The sequence below is a fragment of the Hyperolius riggenbachi genome, chromosome 8, assembly GCF_040937935.1.
Source record: "Hyperolius riggenbachi isolate aHypRig1 chromosome 8, aHypRig1.pri, whole genome shotgun sequence".
NCBI lineage: Eukaryota > Metazoa > Chordata > Amphibia > Anura > Hyperoliidae > Hyperolius > Hyperolius riggenbachi.
In genome coordinates, this window is record NC_090653.1 from 40,498,218 (window position 1) to 40,517,727 (window position 19,510).

At 43.7% G+C, this 19,510-nt stretch overlaps 1 protein-coding gene across 2 annotated transcripts in view; it reads right to left on the minus strand.

The window, feature by feature from the left end:
• The window catches only part of LOC137528097 (uncharacterized), a 172,699-nt gene that overhangs the window by 91,357 nt on the left and 61,832 nt on the right, over positions 1-19,510 (minus strand). For both annotated transcript variants that reach the window (XM_068249373.1, XM_068249372.1), the window contains exons 5-7: positions 18,183-18,272; positions 9,026-9,079; positions 5,613-5,726 (exon numbers count right to left, since the gene is read on the minus strand). In XM_068249373.1, the coding sequence (XP_068105474.1) occupies positions 5,613-5,726; positions 9,026-9,079; positions 18,183-18,272 (258 nt within the window). The remainder of the gene's footprint in view (positions 1-5,612; positions 5,727-9,025; positions 9,080-18,182; positions 18,273-19,510) is intronic.

Below are 19,510 nucleotides of genomic sequence, written 5' to 3' on the forward strand. Positions count from 1 at the left end.
TTACCTGTTGATTTTCAAGGGGAATATTTAAATTGCTGCCATTTTTATACTGGTAATAGCAGATGCCTCAAACCTGCTACAGTTGGTCATTGGGTGACTGGGGTTCAAATGCTGGAGAGGGGCAGAGCCACAAACAGCCAATCTGATTTGTTTAATTTCTATGGGAATATACAAATGATTGATGCTAAATACACCAAAGCTCACAAACTTGGTCATTGAGTGTTTGTGCGTTAAGGTTAGAAGAAGTGGGCGGAACCAACACAAGTCAAATACATACACAGGCAACGCCGGGCAATCAGTGGGTGGAGAAAAATACAAATTTCACTGGAAAAATGTAAACTGCAGCCATTCTTACACTGTTAATGGGAGGGTTATTAAACTTTGCACAGTTGGTCACTCAGTAAATAGGATCAATATTCAGAAAAGTGGGTGGAGCCTACAAAAGTGTATTAAGCTTCACCTATTGCTTTTGAAGGGAATATTTAATTGCTACCATTTTTGCACTGTTATTGGCACAGGCCTCAAACCTGGTACAGTTGGTCATTGGGTGACTGGGGTTCAAATTCAGAAAAGGGGGTGGAGCCACAAACAACTCATCAGATTTTTTCATTTCAATGCAAATTACTGATGCCAAAGACTACAAGGCTCACAAACTTGGTCATTGAGTAATTGTGTGTTAGGGTTAGAAAGAGTGGGTGGAGCCGACACCAGCCAAATACCTACCCGTGCAACGCCGGGCAATCAGCTAGTGTATAGATAAAAGCAGATGCAGCATGTCTCTCACCTCACCAATGGCCTCTCCTCTTTCTCACTGTTTCCCTAGTGCTGATTGCATCATTACACGTGACCAGCACAAGGGGAGCAGTGAGGGAGTGGTAAGGTCTCTGATCGAGCTCTGATGGATGAGGTGAGAGACGCACTGCCGCTTCTTTTATTTATACACTGAGAAGGATACGGCGATAATACATGGAGGCCCCAACATCGCGGTTGTTTTTATCAGCAGGTGTTCGTAAGTTGAGGACTTTCTGTATTTGGAATATTTAGCACTGTGACTTTTTCTAATTTAAGAGGGAGAAAAAGCGTGTCTTACATTCTGGAAAAAAATACAGTACTAACTGATTTAGTGACAAAGCAGATGTTTTACATGATTGGTGAGCTTAACCAACAGAATGTTTAAAACTGGTCACAAAACTATCCACATTAAGTAGACCTTTCAAAAAACCAAAAAACACAAAAGTTGGGACCATTTTTCTTTGATGATCATGCTACTGGTTGGGTTAATGCCCCGATTTGAAAGGCTCGAAGCAGAACTAATTATGCCATCATGGTAAGAAACTAGCTGAATTATAACTTTTCTCATTGGGCTGGAAGAAAAGGTCATTTGGAATTATCTCCTCACTTGCCAGACCTTAATCCAATTGATTTGTTTTCGGGAGTATGCTAAAGGAGGAGGGGAAAGTGAAAATCCCAGAAATTAACTTGGAAGGGACACACTATAAATGAATAAGCCCAAATTGATGGAAGTATGGAATTTTATGAAATGTAAAAAAATGTACTGCATTGGGCAAATGAAACTTTGCATCACAAATGGTGGAAATCACACTGTCACACTGAAGATGTAATTGCTTAAAGGAAATCTGAAATGAAAATAAAGTTATGATACAATGAATTGCATGTGTAGTACAGCTAAGAAATAGAACAGTATTAGCAAAGGGAAGGGTCTCATTTTGTTTCCAGTACAGGAAGAGTTAAAAAACATCAGTTATCTGTGATGATTTGCTCAGCTGCCTGTGCAGGCAGGCAGCTTTTTGACCATTGGTTAGGTTTGCATGCTGCAGGACTCTGGAAAGAAGAGCTTCTGTCAGTTTTGCAGCCTGTGCTTGCTGAGGAATTTGCATACGTTGTCATGCAAATTGCCTGGCCACATTCATTGGAGGCGTGTACTATAAGTACTATGTGTGTCCCACAATGCTTTGCTGGCCATAAGGATTTTGTCCTATGTAACACTCCCGGAGGAGTGTCAGCCTTACTCTCTGTTTGAAGATCAGCTTAGAGTAATTCCTGGAAAACTGCACTAGGCAGGTTTCCTTAGTGCAGTTAGGATTGCTTATCTGTTTGTTTGTTCTGTTGCCATTGTCCTGTCCCAACGGTGGTCGACAGGAAATGGTTCTGATCTCTGTTCTTGGAGGTATAGCTGGTGCAGCGGTTGCTACCAGCTATCTCTTCTGATCTGTCTCCTTGGATCGCGCTAGCCACTTTTCGCTAGCGCTGTGGATCCTTCTGTTCTGTCTCCTTGGATCGCGCTAGCCACTTTTCGCTAGTGCTGTGGATCCTTCTGTTCTGTCTACCGGGATCGCGCTAGCCACTTTCCGCTAGTGCTGTGGATCCTTCTGTTCTGCCTCTCTGGATCGCACTAGCATCCTGCGCTAGTGCTGTGGATCCTTCTGTTCTGTCTACCTGGATCGCACTCGCCGTTCGCTAGTGCTGTGGATCCTTCTGTTCTGCCTCTCTGGATCGCACTAGTCTCTTTTCGCTAGTGCTGTGGATCCTGTCTCTCGCTTGTTCCTGTTTTCGTGTGTCTGTCTTGTCTGCTACGAGCGTTTGCTGGAGGCTCGGTGAGGTAACCGTTGAGCGAGCGCTCGCGTCCTCTGTTTTACGTTTGTTTGTCGTTGGTTAGTTAGGCGTGCTTGTCCCTGTTGTGCTTATCACGTGGGGACCGCGCACGAACGCATGCACTGTTGCGAATGAGTGCGGGGTACGCGTTCAGTTAGCGTTTGTTATTTTCCTTGTCTTTCTCATTGTATTATTTGCTGTGCCTTTGCTACTCTCGTGCTCTGCCTTGCTGTAGCCTTGTGTCACTTCTGGCGATCGCACCTCTCGCGATCGCGTTCCTGTTTCATATCTGCTGTTGTGTGTGCGCTGTCGCGGGGTGACGACTAGATTGGCGCATACACATACAACCTGTCCCTTTGCTCGTTCGAATTCGCAATCGCTTCTCTTGCGATTGCGTTCTGCGCTTCGTACAATTCCTGTCTGGCATTTGTGGAGGTACAGAGGATTGGTTCCTCTGCACTCTCCAGCGCCATCTGCCGACAGGAATTTCCCTCTACGGGTGCGTAGCACCTTTTGCTGGGTGCCTGCAATTATACGCTTGTGGAGGATTTCTGCCGTATGAGCGCACGCGTTGTGCGCTGATCACGGAGAAAGTTCCACAATCGTTACATTATCTATGTAAAAAACTTCTCTGAGCTCGCTGACAACAGTCCTATTTTCTGAAGTACCTATACATCTAAGAGAGAAAAACAACTTCAGATAAGATTTTACTGCAGGGGAGTTCGAAGGCTCAATAGCTCTGATCTATTTCATAGTTTAACCTCCTTAGCGGAAATCAACAGCTCAGAGCAGTAGTCCCTAGTTGGATCCAGTGAAGTTGTGGAATGTGCAGGGCTGTTGCAGATCTAATTGCACCGCTTTTGGAAAAAAAAATCTGGAAATAATCATACCGCCAGGGAGGTTAAATTACAGAGTGTTGTTTGTGATTGTAAATATGACAGAATGATGCTATATAAAAAAAACTATATAAAGGAAAACAGCAATATGAGACTCTTTTCTCTGCTACCAATGTTCTATTAATTATCTGTACTAAACATACAATTAATTATGTCATAAGGTTTTTTTCGCTTCAGTGTTACCTTAATACTTGATAGACATACTGGGCCTAAGGCCCGTTTAAAAACGGGCACTAAGCTGTGGCCGTGCCCCCTCCCCAGCACTGGTCTCTATCTTTTTGGCTTAGCCGCACGCCGCACATGTGCGCACACGACGTGCACGTACCTGCCTGCCGCGCACGCACGCACACGCCGCACGCTCACAGGCCCGCCCCCCTTCGGGACCCATCTTCTTCCGTCGCCCGTCATTTCCCCCAGCTCTCTTGAGTGTCTCTGCATCCGATCCTGCACATGCGCAGTGCAAAAAAGCACCGACACAGGGACAAAACAGGATGCATAGACACAGGGAAATTATATATAGAGATAGCACCATATACACTTTACTTTTTTTCCTGATTTTTTTCCTAGGAGATAATTTTTCATCTTCAATTTGAAATAACTTTCAGTACTTTCCAATTAAAAAAGTACCAAAAAGTAGGTGAAAAGATACTATCAAAGCTATTTTGAGTTTAGTCTCACTTATTGGTGGTTTAAAGGGCACAAAGGTGTGAACATTTCACCGTAGGAGAAAAAGTGAATTACATATGGCCCATGATTTTGTGTACATTTACATCCAAATATGTACATTTAAATATACAGCAAAACTGTAAATTTTTCTGTAATTTCTAATTTTAGTATTATAGTGGAAGTAATGTAATCAAATGTATAGCTATGGCAGCATACCCCTGGTTCAAATAGGCAGTTTCAAGTCTCTTTCATTGCAGTCATGAGCTCAACCTGCTGGCAGTGTGCCAGTCAAACCCAGTAGCCGCTGATCGATTAGCTGGTTAAATCATCAGCAACTAAATGCTTTAAGTGGCTGGATTTAAGCATGTCCATGGACCTGCAGAAACTTGAATGCAGAAGAAAGTTTGCTTACCACTACTCATTAGACAGATGTTAACATCTCCACCCAGAGAGTACTAATGCTAGATACGTGTTTGCGTTCGATAGATGCGTTCGATAGATAATTTCCGTCATGTCCAATATTCCTTCCGATCGTTCAACCACTGGATTTATCATAAAAGTGAATGGAAATTGATAAGAAAGGATAAGAGAATCGAGCAGGAAATCGAGCAGGAAAACGAATCAATAATCGATCGAACAGCAGAATGGACCGAAAAAACATATCGTGTGTACTTAGCATAAGGCCGGAATGACTCTGTGGAGGTGCCTGAAAGTGAACACAACAAAAATCTGAAGGCCACCAGAACATAGAGGTAGTATAGAGCTCACAATACACCAACGTATCCAATATTTCAGGAAAGCATAAGAAAGAACTGGAGGTCAGGCAGAGTGGGTATCTATGTTCGGGTATCTGAAAGGCCCACCCCTTTCCCAGCCTAAAGCCGATGTAGGCTCTATCTTTTGGTAGCATACACAGTGCTGCTTTTTTCATAGTATAGCATTTGAATGAAAAGCGGAAACACCGTGATCTGACTGTGGCCAGATTGAGTCCATCAAAATTAAATAAGTGGCTGTTTTACTACATCTGAAATGCATTTCAGTAGATAAGGGATCTGTTAGGGCCCTTTTCCACTATCAATCCCTCCCTAGGGTTCACGCTAAACGCTAGCGATTGCGATTCAGCTAAGTGCAGCAAATTTCCTGGCGATTGCGTTTGTGATTTTGCTATGCTATGCACTGCATAGCAAAATCGCTGCAAAAATCGCTCTACGGCGCGATCGTGTTTGAGTAAAAAACGAATTGCTGTAGTGGGAATGACCTACCGCGATTCCTATGTTTGAAAATCACTAGCGGTGTGTGATTTTGCGATTCAGCATCACAATCGCCGCTAGTGGAAAAGGACCCTAAAGGTATATTAAGATGTTTAACTTCTTTGTCTGGATGTGGGCTTTTAATTCATTAATCAAATGTTTTAGGATGAAGTTTTATTAAACTCACTTGGCATTATTGGGTGTTGCCAGAAGCTCATTGGGAATCTTAAAACCATCGGAAGCCGTCCAACAGAACTCAGCGTATTAATCCATTCGTAGGCAAAGGCGGGTACTTGGAAAACTGAGAAAAAGAAAGTTAAAAAAACAACCAGTTTAAATTCTAAGATAATTCTACAGAGAGCAAGAATACCACTTCTAAAAATACTTTACAGTTCAAAGTAACAAGTAAAATCAAGTCCAGAAACATGCAGAAACTGCTTTCCCTTTTACAACTGAGCTATGTTGTCTGCATTTGTTTACCACTTAAAAAAGTTTAGTGCTTCTACTTTCATTTATGTTTGATGTGATTAATACTAAAAGCTGTTTTTTGTTTTTTTTGAAAAATAAAAATAATACCAAAATAACATATGAAATGTATTTGGAGGCATCTACCAATAAAACTGTCAGTGCCAAATTTAGAAAACAATGATAAATCTCTTCTGGATTAAAAACTTGTCTGAACCTAGCAATAATTTCAATCAGATTTCATTAGAAGAATCAAACAAATGAAATTTAAAAAGTACCAAAAATTAGGTCAAATTAGGACAAACATTTTAAATTTAAAAAGTACCAAAAAAGTACTGTACCAAAAAAAAAGTAAAGTACTGTACCAAAAAATTATTCTGACTATTTTTTTGCTTGCTGGTGGTTTAAAAGACTTTTTATTGACATGGTCAATATGCAATTCACTTTTTATTCTGCATTTTCTCATAGGTGAGATTTTCACACCTTGCCATAAAATGCCTTTTAAACCACCAGCAAGTAAGAAAATACTCAAAATAATTTTGGTAGTATCTTTTCGCCATGTTTTGGGTACTTTTGTAGGTGTAAACACTTAAATGTTATTATTAAGAGAATGTGAAAATTAGCTCCTAGGAGATAACTTAGAAGAAAAATGTAATTGCATATGGGCCCATGGTGTAAACATATCACCTTAGTTAAAACTCAGAAGAAAACTTTAATTTGCATATGGACCCTGGTCTGTAACAATAAAGGCCTTTTTCCAGCTGGATTTCAATCAATATTATAATGGAGATTGATTGTTGACTGAGACTTCTGTTTTAGAGGCCCAGTATGAAAATCTTCTAACCCTGGCAGCAGGAGGCGCCCCAAAGAAATACAAAATATTAATTTGTTATCTTTCAGATGTAATGTAACTAAACAAAGTAATACATATTAAATTATTTCATTTCAGCAATAAACATACAAAATAATATATAGTATTGATTAAACAAATCAAAAACTATGTACACCTTTTAAATTGAAAATATTTTTTTTCACAATTTTCCTCCTATAAGAACATACGAGAGGGAAGCAGAGCCCTGTTTACAGACTTGAACTAGCAGCTTCAAAAATGAATAGCAGCCTGAAAATAAATAGTAGCACTGCATTAGATGCAGCCTTATTTACAAGCAGTGAAGTAGCAACAGGGGATACAGAGTTTGCAACCACACCTAGTCCCATAGACCAGACAGCCCACAAGTAGTTCCATTAATTCTTTCTTGGTGTTATAGTGGTAAAGATTACCATTTTATTATGAGCATTAAATTGTGGTAATCATTAACACATGCATCCCTGCTTGCACCTCTCACATTGTTGCTGTCCTTAATTAGGATTATACTTCCAAAACTAACAATTCAGCAACTACTCTTAGTTACATACAAGAACATTTAAAAACATTACCCCACATTCCCTGCATCTGAAACCTTTATTTCCACTGCGTAGATCAGGAGAAGAATGCTTATCCCTGGTCACAGTGAAAAATATAACCATTGCCGGCTGAAGCTCTCTGTTCCTGTGTCTTCACTCTTTCCCATCCTTTTCCTGCTGAAGTGACTCAGCTGTTACCAGGGTGATCTGTCTTTTCAGCAGAGGGAGGGAGCAGAGTGAAGACCCATTCCTCAGAGAGCTTCAGCTGGCAATGATTATCTTTGCATTTGCCGATGACCGGAGATAAGCAAGCTGCTCCTGCTCTCTGCAGTGAAAATAAATGTTTTTTACACTCAGTTACATAAAAGTACATTGGAAAGCATTCCCACACATGAAATTTGAAATTGAAATTTTAGTTTTGGGAGTATAATCCCACTTTAGAAGAAATGTTTGTTGGTGCTATAATACATCCTCTTCTCTCTAGATATCCCCAATTAGCATGTGTTGAATTTAATTAGGGGTATCATCTTGCCACGTGCACTATGTTTACATGGCCAATGGAGATGCTTAGGGCCCGTATCCACTATGGCGAATTTGCGTGCATTAGCCACACACAAATTCACATACGCAATGTATTTCAATGTGCTTGTTTCCATTACAAGCGAAAATCGCTCCCACTGCAGGCAAAGACAAAAAAAGCTGCCTCTGTAACGATTCTACATGCAGTTTATGTTTGTTTTTATTTAACTCGTTTTCGTATGCACGTTTTTTGTGTGTTTTCGTGTGCGTATGTCAACAGTGATGAATGAGGATAGGAAAAAAAAATTGCCTACGCATGCAAATTCCAATGAAAAAAAATACGCATGCGAATTCGCTTGCAAAAAATAGCATGTGAATTTGCATGCTTGTAGTGGAGACGATCCCTAAACCGCAAGACTAATAATTCACATACTATCATGCTTGTGCCCTACCATCTACCTTGATGCTTATTACCATTGCCTTCTCCCATTTTTCTAATCCTATCAGTAGTACAATAGAGGTGATAGTTTGCCATGACATGGTTTGCTAGTGGCTAACATCTATTCCATAATGACCCGGATAACCTCTGGCTTGAAGTCAGCTGGCCAATTGAGTTGAAGTTTGCTGCAGTGGCTGTGTTCAAGTGTGTTCATGAGCGAGGTCACTGTGGCTCCATCCCTATTGGTTGGCAGACTTCAGGACAGAGGTCATTCTGGGCAATTATGCCCAGAGGCGTATGTAGAGGGGTGCAGACATGGCTCGTGCCATGGGCGCCATGAATGCCCCTGAGCTGCGCTGCCATGTTTGCCCCCATGCCTCCCCATCACTCAGACCTCAGATCAGATTAATTCTGTTATCTGGGGAACATGCCTACTTAATTTATGTATGTAGGGCACACTTGGGTTAGAGTTAAAAAAAGAGCATAGAGAGGGAATAAAGTAACTTCAGCAATATCCCAAGCCCAAAAACGCAAGCAACCATAACACATGTACAAGAGAAAGGATGCTGTTTTTAGAGGGGAAGGGGGCTCTGACCAGGGTGGGGGAGGGGGGCACAATTTCAGTGTTTGCCATAGGCTCTATATTACCCAGATACGCCCCTAATTATGCCACACCCAACTACTATCCCTACTACACACAAATGCCACCACAGCCACCAATAGTTTAGAAAAACTTCAAAAAAAGAAAAACAGCACAAGAGCTGAAAACTTACCATGTTCACGTCCATAAATTTCTGTTTCTGGAGTCAAAAGTCGGAAGTCGGCATCTAGGCAAGGCAAAACAAAAAAAGTCAATATGTCAGTGCATACAACGAACATGATTTAGGTTTTAAAAAGTAAAATGCAATACAACAATATAGTTAGTTTTGTTTGAAGTGGAAGTGTAACAAAAAAATGCGTATTGCCCTTTTCTGCAAAAAGCTCTTTTTTCCACAATCCACGTTTGCACCCTTGGCGTTGGGAGTGTAGCGCGTTTGCGGCAAGAATCGCACCAGCCGGCAATTGCGATTTGGCAAAAGATGAATTGCCTTAGTGGAAAATGAGCACTGTGATTTACATGTAAATTGCAATGCTCTACTGGGGAGCCAGCACTAGCACGGGGACTGAGAGAGGAGCTGGCAGGCTCTATAGAACCCAGAGCTCTCCCTAGGTGATATTTGGCTTATTTTTTTTTTTTGTCAATTCCCATTCACTTTAAAGAGGATCTGTGGTGAAAATAACATAATTCATAGAATAGCTTATTTTTTATGAATTTATACATTTTTTTGGTCAAATATTACCCATTGTAAAATCTTTCCTCACACTGATTTACATTCTGAAATTTTTAATTTGTGGTGGCATCTTTAGTTCTGCCAGGTGATCTATAAAGAATGTTTGTTACTGAGAGTTCTATGCACGGAGGGAGATATTGCTTGCTTGGCAGTTGAAAAAAGCTGTTATTTCCCACAATGCAATGAGGTTCACAAACAGAAGACTGTCAGGACCATGGTCATGACATCACACTGTGGGAGTGGTTTCACCACAATATCAGCATACAGGTGTCCCTGATTATCTTGTTGAGAAATGGTAAAGATGTCTCATGGGAAAGGAGGAATCAGCGCGTACATCAAAAAAGGGAGCCTGGAAAAAAAAGGGCGCGTAGTGTAGCCAAAACGAAATGATATTGTCAATAACCATATTTTATCGTTTCTTCTTACAATTAAAAAAACCTAAAAATATTGTTTATAACACTGAAAATTATAAAATATGTATAATCATTATAATTGTATAATATTGTGTATAACCTTCTTTTATCGTTTCTTCATGTAATAAAATCTGAAAATATTGTTTCTAACAATGAAAAAATATATATTTAGTTATTTGTATTTTCCAGGGAATATAATTTTAGTTATGAAACTTTACGTAGATGGAAACAATAACTATGGTAAGTATGTTTGTAAATGTAATTATATAGTAAGCATGTTTGTAAACATTATTATTCACCGGCAGGGATGCTGTCACGAGTAGATTCGAGTGGCCTAAGCACTCGAACTCGTGATTCAAATGAGCAATAATTAATGCAGGTGTGGAGCGGGACATAAGGGGTTATTTACCCATAAGGCTGCGTGCTCCCTGCGCTCCAAATAGGATCCACACGCGTCCTATTTTTTGCGTTACAAGCCTCGCTGCAGGCACTGCGGGCACTTCCTCCTTCCAGCTTGAAGGAGGAAGTGCCCGCAGTGCCTGCAGTGCTGCTTGTAACGCAAAGAATAGGATGCGTGTGGATTTCCCATTAGACCTCCATAAAACAAAATTTAACATGAGAGTCAATGGCGGCGCCCTTTTTGTCCTCTTGCCTCATGCGTCAAAAGTTTCCTGCTTCTGGAATCAGCTACTGATTGGAATTGGAATTCAATCCTGGGTTAAAATTCCTCTTTAAATTATAGAGTGGTAAAGGGTGAGAATATAATTTGGCTCTTACTACAGACTTGGTCCCCACTGACAAGATGTCACCTTACTTTCTATCAGTTAGGCCTGATTCACATTAGATTTTGCCAATGGATCGGGCCGTACAGTTCCGGTTTACGGTCCGCTGAGCAGACGAAAAAAAATTCTGCAGGTCCTAATTTTGCGATCCATTGTGCCCAGCGGAACGGAAATGGAAGGTTTTGCAGCGCAATAGGAACCTATGAAAAACGGCTGCAAAAACTGACCGTTTTCCCGGATCCAGCTGACCGGATTCGGAAAACAAGAATCGAAATGTCAACCAGGTCTTAGGGTCTTGTGACTCTGCTGATGTAAAGGCTGTGACTTTATTAATACAGCAGAGTGTCGGTGATACGGCACCGATGGGAATCTGCTGATGCCGGCTAAGTGGGCTTTGTGGTTGCTGGAGACTTAAGTCTGTAAGCACAGCAGATCCCAATAACAGCCTCAGCAGTTAGCCTTCACCACTGTGAGCACTGCTGGCAAATTGTGCTGGTTGGTTGAGACTGCTGGTGAGTTGAGTTATGGATAACTGGAATTCTATTGTACAGTATTACTATTACCATTTTTACATTACAAGTGTTATTAAAATATGCAGTGCTGTACAGAGTAGTATAAAAAAAGAAGAGGAAGACCTTGCCTAATTTAGCTTACAATCTTAAGCCACCCATCACACTATTTTCCAGAGATGCGATCATTCGATCAGATTTGCGAGTTCATAAGTAATCATCAGAAGGTAATTATCGATTGTTCCCATAAATCCAACCATATGGCACGTTCTCTCTTCAAATACAATTTTAAAAACCCACATTCCAGTCGACAGAATGTTCTATTACAATCTACTATAGAATCATTTCACTTCAGTTTTCTTCAAATTCTGCATGGTTTTCTCTACAATTTGATTGTAAAAATTTGATCAAAGGATTGCATCTGAGGAAAATATTGTACCGTTAATGGGCACCTTTAGAGTAGTGTTGGGCGAACAGTGTTCGCCACTGTTCGGGTTCTGCAGAACATCACCCTGTTCGGGTGATGTTCGAGTTCGGCCGAACACCTGACGGTGCTCGGCCAAACCGTTCGGCCATATGGCCGAACTAAGAGCGCATGGCCGAACGTTCCCCGAACGTTCGGCTAGCGCTGCGATTGGCCGAACGGGTCACGTGGTTCGGACCCGAACGCGCTCTGATTGGCCGAACTGTCACGTGGTTCGGGTAAATAAATACCCGAACCACGTCATATCTCCGCCATTTGTCTGTGGGTTTAGCTTTGGGTAGGCAGGCAGGGTAGTTCGCGCTCCAGCCACGCTAGCCAGGGTCCCCCCCAGTCATTGTGTGTCGCTGCTGGGAATAGTAGTACACCGCTCGCTCAGCATTCTGTTTACTGCCACTCTGTGTACCTCGCTCAGCCACACTATATAGCATTCTGTTTACTGCCACTCTGTGTCTGCTGGGAATAGTAGTACACCGCTTGCTCAGCCACACTATATAGCATTCTGTTTACTGCCACTCTGTGTACCTCGCTCAGCCACACTATATAGCATTCTGTTTACTGCCACTCTGTGTCTGCTGGGAATAGTGGTACACCGCTCGTTCAGCCACACTATATAGCATTCTGTTCACTGTTCTGTGTCTGCTTGGAATAGTGGTACACCGCTCGTTCAGCCACACTATATAGCATTCTGTGTACTGTTCTGTGTCTGCTGGGAACAGTAGTACACCGCTCGTTCAGCCACACTATATAGCATTCTGTGTACTGTTCTGTGTCTGCTGGGAACAGTAGTACACCGCTCGCTCAGCCACACTATATAGCATTCTGTTCACTGTTCTGTGTCTGCTGGGAATAGTGGTACACCGCTCGCTCAGCCACACTATATAGCATTCTGTTCACTGTTCTGTGTCTGCTGGGAATAGTGGTACACCGCTCGCTCAGCCACACTATATAGCATTCTGTTTACTGTTCTGTGTCTGCTGGGAACAGTAGTACACCGCTCGCTCAGCCAGAGTATATAGCATTGTGTTTACTGCCACTCTGTGTACACCGCTCAGCCAGACTATATACCATTGTTTACTGACACTCTGTGTACACCACTCAGCCACACTATATACCATTGTTTACTGACACTCTGTGTACACCGCTCAGCCAGACTATATACCATTGTTTACTGCCACTCTGATTCTGCTGGGAACAGTAGTACACCGCTCGCTCAGCCAGACTATATACCATTGTTTACTGACACTCTGTGTACACCGCTCAGCCAGACTATATACCATTGTTTACTGACACTCTGTGTACACCACTCAGCCACACTATATACCATTGTTTACTGACACTCTGTGTACACCGCTCAGCCAGACTATATACCATTGTTTACTGCCACTCTGATTCTGCTGGGAACAGTAGTACACCGCTCGCTCAGCCAGACTATATACCATTGTTTACTGACACTATATAGCAGACTATATAGCATTGTGTGTACACCGCTCAGCCAGACTATATGCCATTGTTTACTGACACTCTGTGTACACCGCTCAGCCAGACTATATACCATTGTTTACTGACACTCTGTGTACACCGCTCAGCCAGACTATATACCATTGTTTACTGCCACTCTGATTCTGCTGGGAACAGTAGTACACCGCTCGCTCAGCCAGACTATATACCATTGTTTACTGACACTCTGTGTACACCGCTCAGCCAGACTATATACCATTGTTTACTGCCACTCTGATTCTGCTGGGAACAGTAGTACACCGCTCGCTCAGCCAGACTATATACCATTGTTTACTGACACTATATAGCAGACTATATAGCATTGTGTGTACACCGCTCAGCCAGACTATATACCATTGTTTACTGACACTCTGTGTACACCGCTCAGCCAGACTATATACCATTGTTTACTGCCACTCTGATTCTGCTGGGAACAGTAGTACACCGCTCGCTCAGCCAGACTATATAGCATTGTGTTTACTGCCACTCTGTGTACACCGCTCAGCCACACTATATAGCATTGCGTACTCTGCCAGTCAGTGTGTATATTGCTGGGATCAGTAATACTCCACTCACCGTCAACCACTATATGAGCTCAACATGAGTTCCCCAGAGACCTCCGCTGTGAGCAGCACTCCCAACAACAGCAACAGCCAACGCCCCACGCAAGCTATAACATCCACCCCAGCAGCCAGTGGTCAGCAGCAGCCCTCCCCGGAGGAGAACGTTGTGTCCATCAGTCCGTCGCCAGAGCGATTAATGAGGGCTGCCATTGAGGAGATGATGGGGCCTGATGTGGAGGAGGAGGTCTGGCTCAGGCCAGCATCCCAAGTTAATGTTGAGGACGATGAGGGGTCTGTGTCTGGGGATGTTGGGGTGGCAGAGGTGGTGGGTGGGTCAGACTCAGGAGAAGAGTTGTATGATGAGGATGATGATCGGGACCATCTGTATGTGCCTCAGAGTCCGACCCCGGAAAACATGTTGTATCGTGTGTTTAGGTACTAAAATCTGCGTTCCCTCCCAGTAGTGTTGGGCGAACAGTGTTTGCCACTGTTTGGGTTCTGCAGAACATCACCCTGTTCGGGGTGACTATATAGCAGACTATATAGCATTGTGTTTAATGCCACTCTGTGTACACGGCTCAGCCACACTATATAGCATTGTGTTTACTTCCACTCTGTGTCTGCTGGGAACAGTAGTACACCGCTCACCCGCCACTGTATAGCATTGTGCTCTGTGTCACTGCTGACAATAGTGGTACACCGCTCACCCACCACTGTATAGCATTTCTGTACTGCCACTGTACTGCTGCCAGTCAGCGTGTACTTTAAGGATAAGTGAAATGAGGAAGAAATCCGGTGAAAGAGGGAGGGGCAAGGGAAGAGGTGTTTCCCCTGACGGTTCACGTACAGGCCACAGGGGAGCACCCAAGAAAACCCACTCAATACTGCCCATGTTGTCCAGGACAACAACCCTCACAGATCCAAAAGAACAGGACCAGATAATTACTTGGATGACCTCTCAAGCGTCCAGCAGTGGGTTAAGCAGCACCAGCACATCACGCACGAGGTCCGAGTCCTCAGCCAGTTAAAGTCTGGGCTTTCTTTGAAGACTGCACTGAGGATGTTACCATGGCGATTTGCAAGGTGTGCAAGACCCGCCTGAGCAGGGGGAAAAGTATTAACAACCTCTCCACCACCAGCATGAGCCGCCACATTCTATCCAAACATCCCACTCTGTGGGCAAACGCGGCAGGACAGGGTACCACCAGCAACACTGCCTCCCTTGGGTTCACCAGACTCACCACCAGACCCGCCTCAGCAGCAGCAGTAGCCCAGCCATTGCGTGGTTCACAACATTCACAAACATCAGACGATGCTGACACTGTCACTTTCCGGACTAGTGCTCTTGAGGTCTCCCAGTGTTCATCAAACACAACAACCAACAGCCCTTCGGTGTGCAGCGCTACGGTTGAGTTGTCTGTTTCTGAGATGTTTGAGCACAAGAGGAAATTGCCAGCAAATGACCCCCGGGCCGTGGCAGTAACAGCCAGCCAGCATAGCCAAGCTTCTGGCCTGCGAAATGCTGCCATATCAAGTGGTGGAGACAAACAGCTTCAAGGGCATGATGTCAGTGGCCATCCCACGTTACGTGGTTCCCAGCCGCTACCACTTTGCGCGCTCTGCAGTGCCTGAGTTGCATGAGCACGTGGTCAGCTAAATAACCCGAAGCTTGAAGAATGCCGTTGCCTGCAAGGTTCACCTCACCACTGACACCTGGACGAGTGCGTTCGGCCAGGGTCGATACATCTCCCTTACCGCGCACTGGGTGAACCTTGTGGAGCCTGGCAGCGATTCCTCACCTGCTACGGCGCGGGTGTTGCCCACGCCGCAAACAGCTGGATAACAACAGCAGCACCTACCTCTCTGACTCCTTCTCCTCCAACGCATCTCAAAGCTGTACCTCATCCGGAAATGCTAACCCAGCACCAGCAGCAGTAGGATCGTGGAAGCAGTGCAGCACAGCTGTTGGCATGCGTCAGCAAGCGTTGCTGAAGCTGATCTGCCTTGGGGATAAGCAGCACACAGGGGAGGAAATTTGGAGGGGAATAAAGGAACAGACGGATTTGTGGCTGGCACCGCTGGACCTGAAACCGGGCATGAAGCTAGACACCTGGCACGAACTGGCAATGTACGCAATAGAGGTGCTGGCTTGCCCGGCAGCCAGCGTTATGTCGGAACGCTGTTTCAGTGCTGCCGGAGGCATCATCACAGATCGGCGTATCCGCCTCTCCACAGAAAATGCAGACCGTCTGACTCAAATTAAAATGAATCAATCCTGGATTGGAAACGACTACGCAACACTCCTGGACCCCAACCAAGTAACATGACCGATGAACATCTGGGATGGTTTAGCGTTTCCGGTCCCTGTTTATTGAACCTCTCATCTGTATTACATTTATGACTGCATGGCGGCAAAAAGCATTGCTGCTATATCCGCACGCTTTTTGTCCTCATGCAAGGCCTGGGTTGTTGTGTCTCACAAAGCGTGGCCTTCTCCTCCTGCGCCTCCTCCTGTTCCATCACGTGTGCTGCTGCTGCTGCTGGGTTACCGTTGCCGCGTGGTCCCTGTTTATTGAACCTCTTATCTTTATTACATTTATGACTACATGGCGGTACAAAGCATGCTATCCGCACGCTTTTTGTCCTCATGCAAGGCCTGGGTTGTTGTGTCTCACAAAGCGTGGCCTTCTCCTCCTGCGCCTCCTCCTGTTCCATCACGTGTGCTGCTGCTGCTGCTGCTGCTGGGTTAGCGTTGCCGCGTGGTCCCTGTTTATTGAACCTCTTATCTTTATTACATTTATGACTACATGGCGGTACAAAGCATGCTATCCGCACGCTTTTTGTCCTCATGCAAGGCCTGGGTTGTTGTGTCTCACAAAGCGTGGCCTTCTCCTCCTGCGCCTCCTCCTGTTCCATCACGTGTGCTGCTGCTGGGTTAGCGTTGCCGCGTGGTCCCTGTTTATTGAACCACTTATCTTTATTACATTTATGACTGCATGGTGGTACAAAGCATGCTATCCGCACGCTTCTTGTCCTCATGCAAGGCCTGGGTTGTTGTGTCTCAAAGCGTGGCCTTCTCCTCCTGCGCCACCCTCCTCCTGTTCCATCACGTGTGCTGCTGCTGGGTTAGCATTACCGGTCCCTTTTCCTGGAACCTCTTATATGTATTACATTTATGACTGCATGCCGACAAAAAGCATGTTACCTGTGCAAAGAAAACAGACATTTCCCGCATTTAAAAGACAGTTTTCCCTTTGAAACTTTAAAATCGATTTTCTCAAAAACTATAAGCTCTTTTTGCTAAATTTTTTTTTCCTCTTGTACCCACTCCCAAGGTGCACATACCCTGTAAATTTGGGGTATGTAGCATATAAGGAGGCTTTACAAAGCACAAAAGTTCGGGTCCCCATTGACTTCCATTATGTTCGGAGTTCGGGTCGAACACCCGAACATCGCGGCCATGTTCGGCCTGTTCGGCCCGAACCCGAACATCTAGATGTTCGCCCAACACTACTTTAGAGTAGAAAGTATAGGGGCTTAATCAAATAACTTTTTCATCTGAGTTTTCTCCTAGGAGGTCATTTTTCATGTTCTGTTTAAAATAGCACTCAGCAAGTTTCAGCACTCAACAAAAAGAACAAAATAAGTAGATAAAAAAGTTCTGTCAAAATTATTTTGGCTATTTTATTGCTTGCTGGTGACTTAAGGGGATACTTAAGCCTTTAATAAAAACAATCAGTTTTACTCACCTGGGGCTTCTACCAGCCCCCTACAGCCGTTCTGTGCCCTTGCAGTCACTCACTAATCCTCCAGTCTCCCTCCGCCATCTAGTTTTGTTTTGCCGACAGACCTGGCCACGCATAGCCTTCTTCGAGTTCCCATCTGCAATAGAGTCCTGCGCCTGTGCAGGACGCTATTGCAGACAGGAACTTGAAGAAGGAGACACGTTGCCAGGCCTGCACAGGTGCAGTAAGCCTGTCGGCGAAAACAAAACTATCTGGCAGCGAGGTACAGGAGGATCCGTGAGTGACTGCGAGGGCCCAGACGGCTGTAGGGGGGCTGGTAAAAGCCCCAGGTGAGTAAAAATAATATATATATTTTTTAATCAATGGCTTAAGTATTTCTTTAAAAGGAGTTAACCTTTGCTTACTAATTAGCTATAGTCCCAGGAAAATTTGAGCTAGCAGTTCAAATTACAGTGGTTCAATATTTGCAGATTAAGGGGAGATTTAGACAGGCTGTTATCTCTAAATACACACAGGGTCAGTTTCTCTGTGTTTTCCTTCTCTCCTGTGGAAAAGTTTAGGTCTGCCTTAAGTGTAATAAAAAAATCTAAATCAACACAACTTACGCTTTTGGTTCCAGTCTTCCAAGCTTCCGTCAGTTACACTTTTTAGCAAAGGAAAAGAGTTAATAGTTCTGGACTCTTTAACCATGATACCTGAAGAGTACAAAACAAACCAGTCAATTGTTGTATTTGTTATTGCATTTCTAAAGCTTGAATCATATTCCCACCATGATTAACCACTTCAGGTTCTGGGATTATTATCCCTTAAAGTGGGATTGTGAACCATAAAATCAAATTCCATTTACTCACTGCTCTTCTGTAATACATCTTATCTCAGTCAGCCTGGCTATATTTGGTACATTGCCTACGAGTAGGAAGCTTGCCGTCACCCCTCCCACATTCCTGTTTCTCACTGATTGACAGCAGTTCAGTCAGCACTGAAAAACAATTTATGCTGTGCTTATATGTGTTTGAAAAGCAAGCTAGATATGATGATGCAGTTTCTAGTAGAAAAAAAAGAAAGGGAGGAAATTACATCAGGATTGGCTTTAGTCAGGAATAAAAATGGAAAATGCCAGGAAGAGTTTTCTCTTTATCTATATGTATAAAAAATTGGATGTGTATATGTGTGTATGTATTTATGTGCTGCGATCACTCGAAAAGGCCTTGACCGATTTGAATGAAACTTGGTATACAGATCTCTCACTACTACCTGGGATGATAGGTTCTGGGGGGTATCACCTACCTTCTGAACACCTGGGTGGAGCTACAAACAGTCAATCAGATTTCACCCATTCATGTCAATGGAAAAAAATGTAAAAGGCTGCCATTCTCACAGTAATCAAGCCAGAGTCCCCACACTTGGCACAGTTGGACACTTGGTGACCAAGGTTACAAATATGGATGCTCACTGCATTCCGCGGAATTCTGTTTTCCGCGATTCCGGTTGGAAATTGGCGATTCTGTTCCGTTGCATCGGAACGGAATTGCTATAGCGTTCCGACGGAATTCCGGAATTGCTATGCGTAATTCCGTCGGACTGCTGATTTTTTTAAGCCAATAACAAGGCCCTAGACAGAAGCTTAAAGTGAAAACAATAAGATTTCTGCATGAAAATCGGAATTTCAGCACCAATTAGAGGCTTAACAAAAACCAATCAACAGGATTTCTGCATGAAAATCGGAATTATTTCAGCACCAATTAGAGTCTTAACAAAAACCAAACAATCCTACGTTAGCAACCAGCTTCCTAGCTACCTCAGCTATCCCACTCATTTTGTATAGGTCCCATGGCTTACTCGACAACTCCTGCGGCTCCCAAAAAAAAATTATAATGACCGCCGTGGAACCACCTCTGGGTCCCATGGCTTACGCGACAACTCCTGCTGCTCC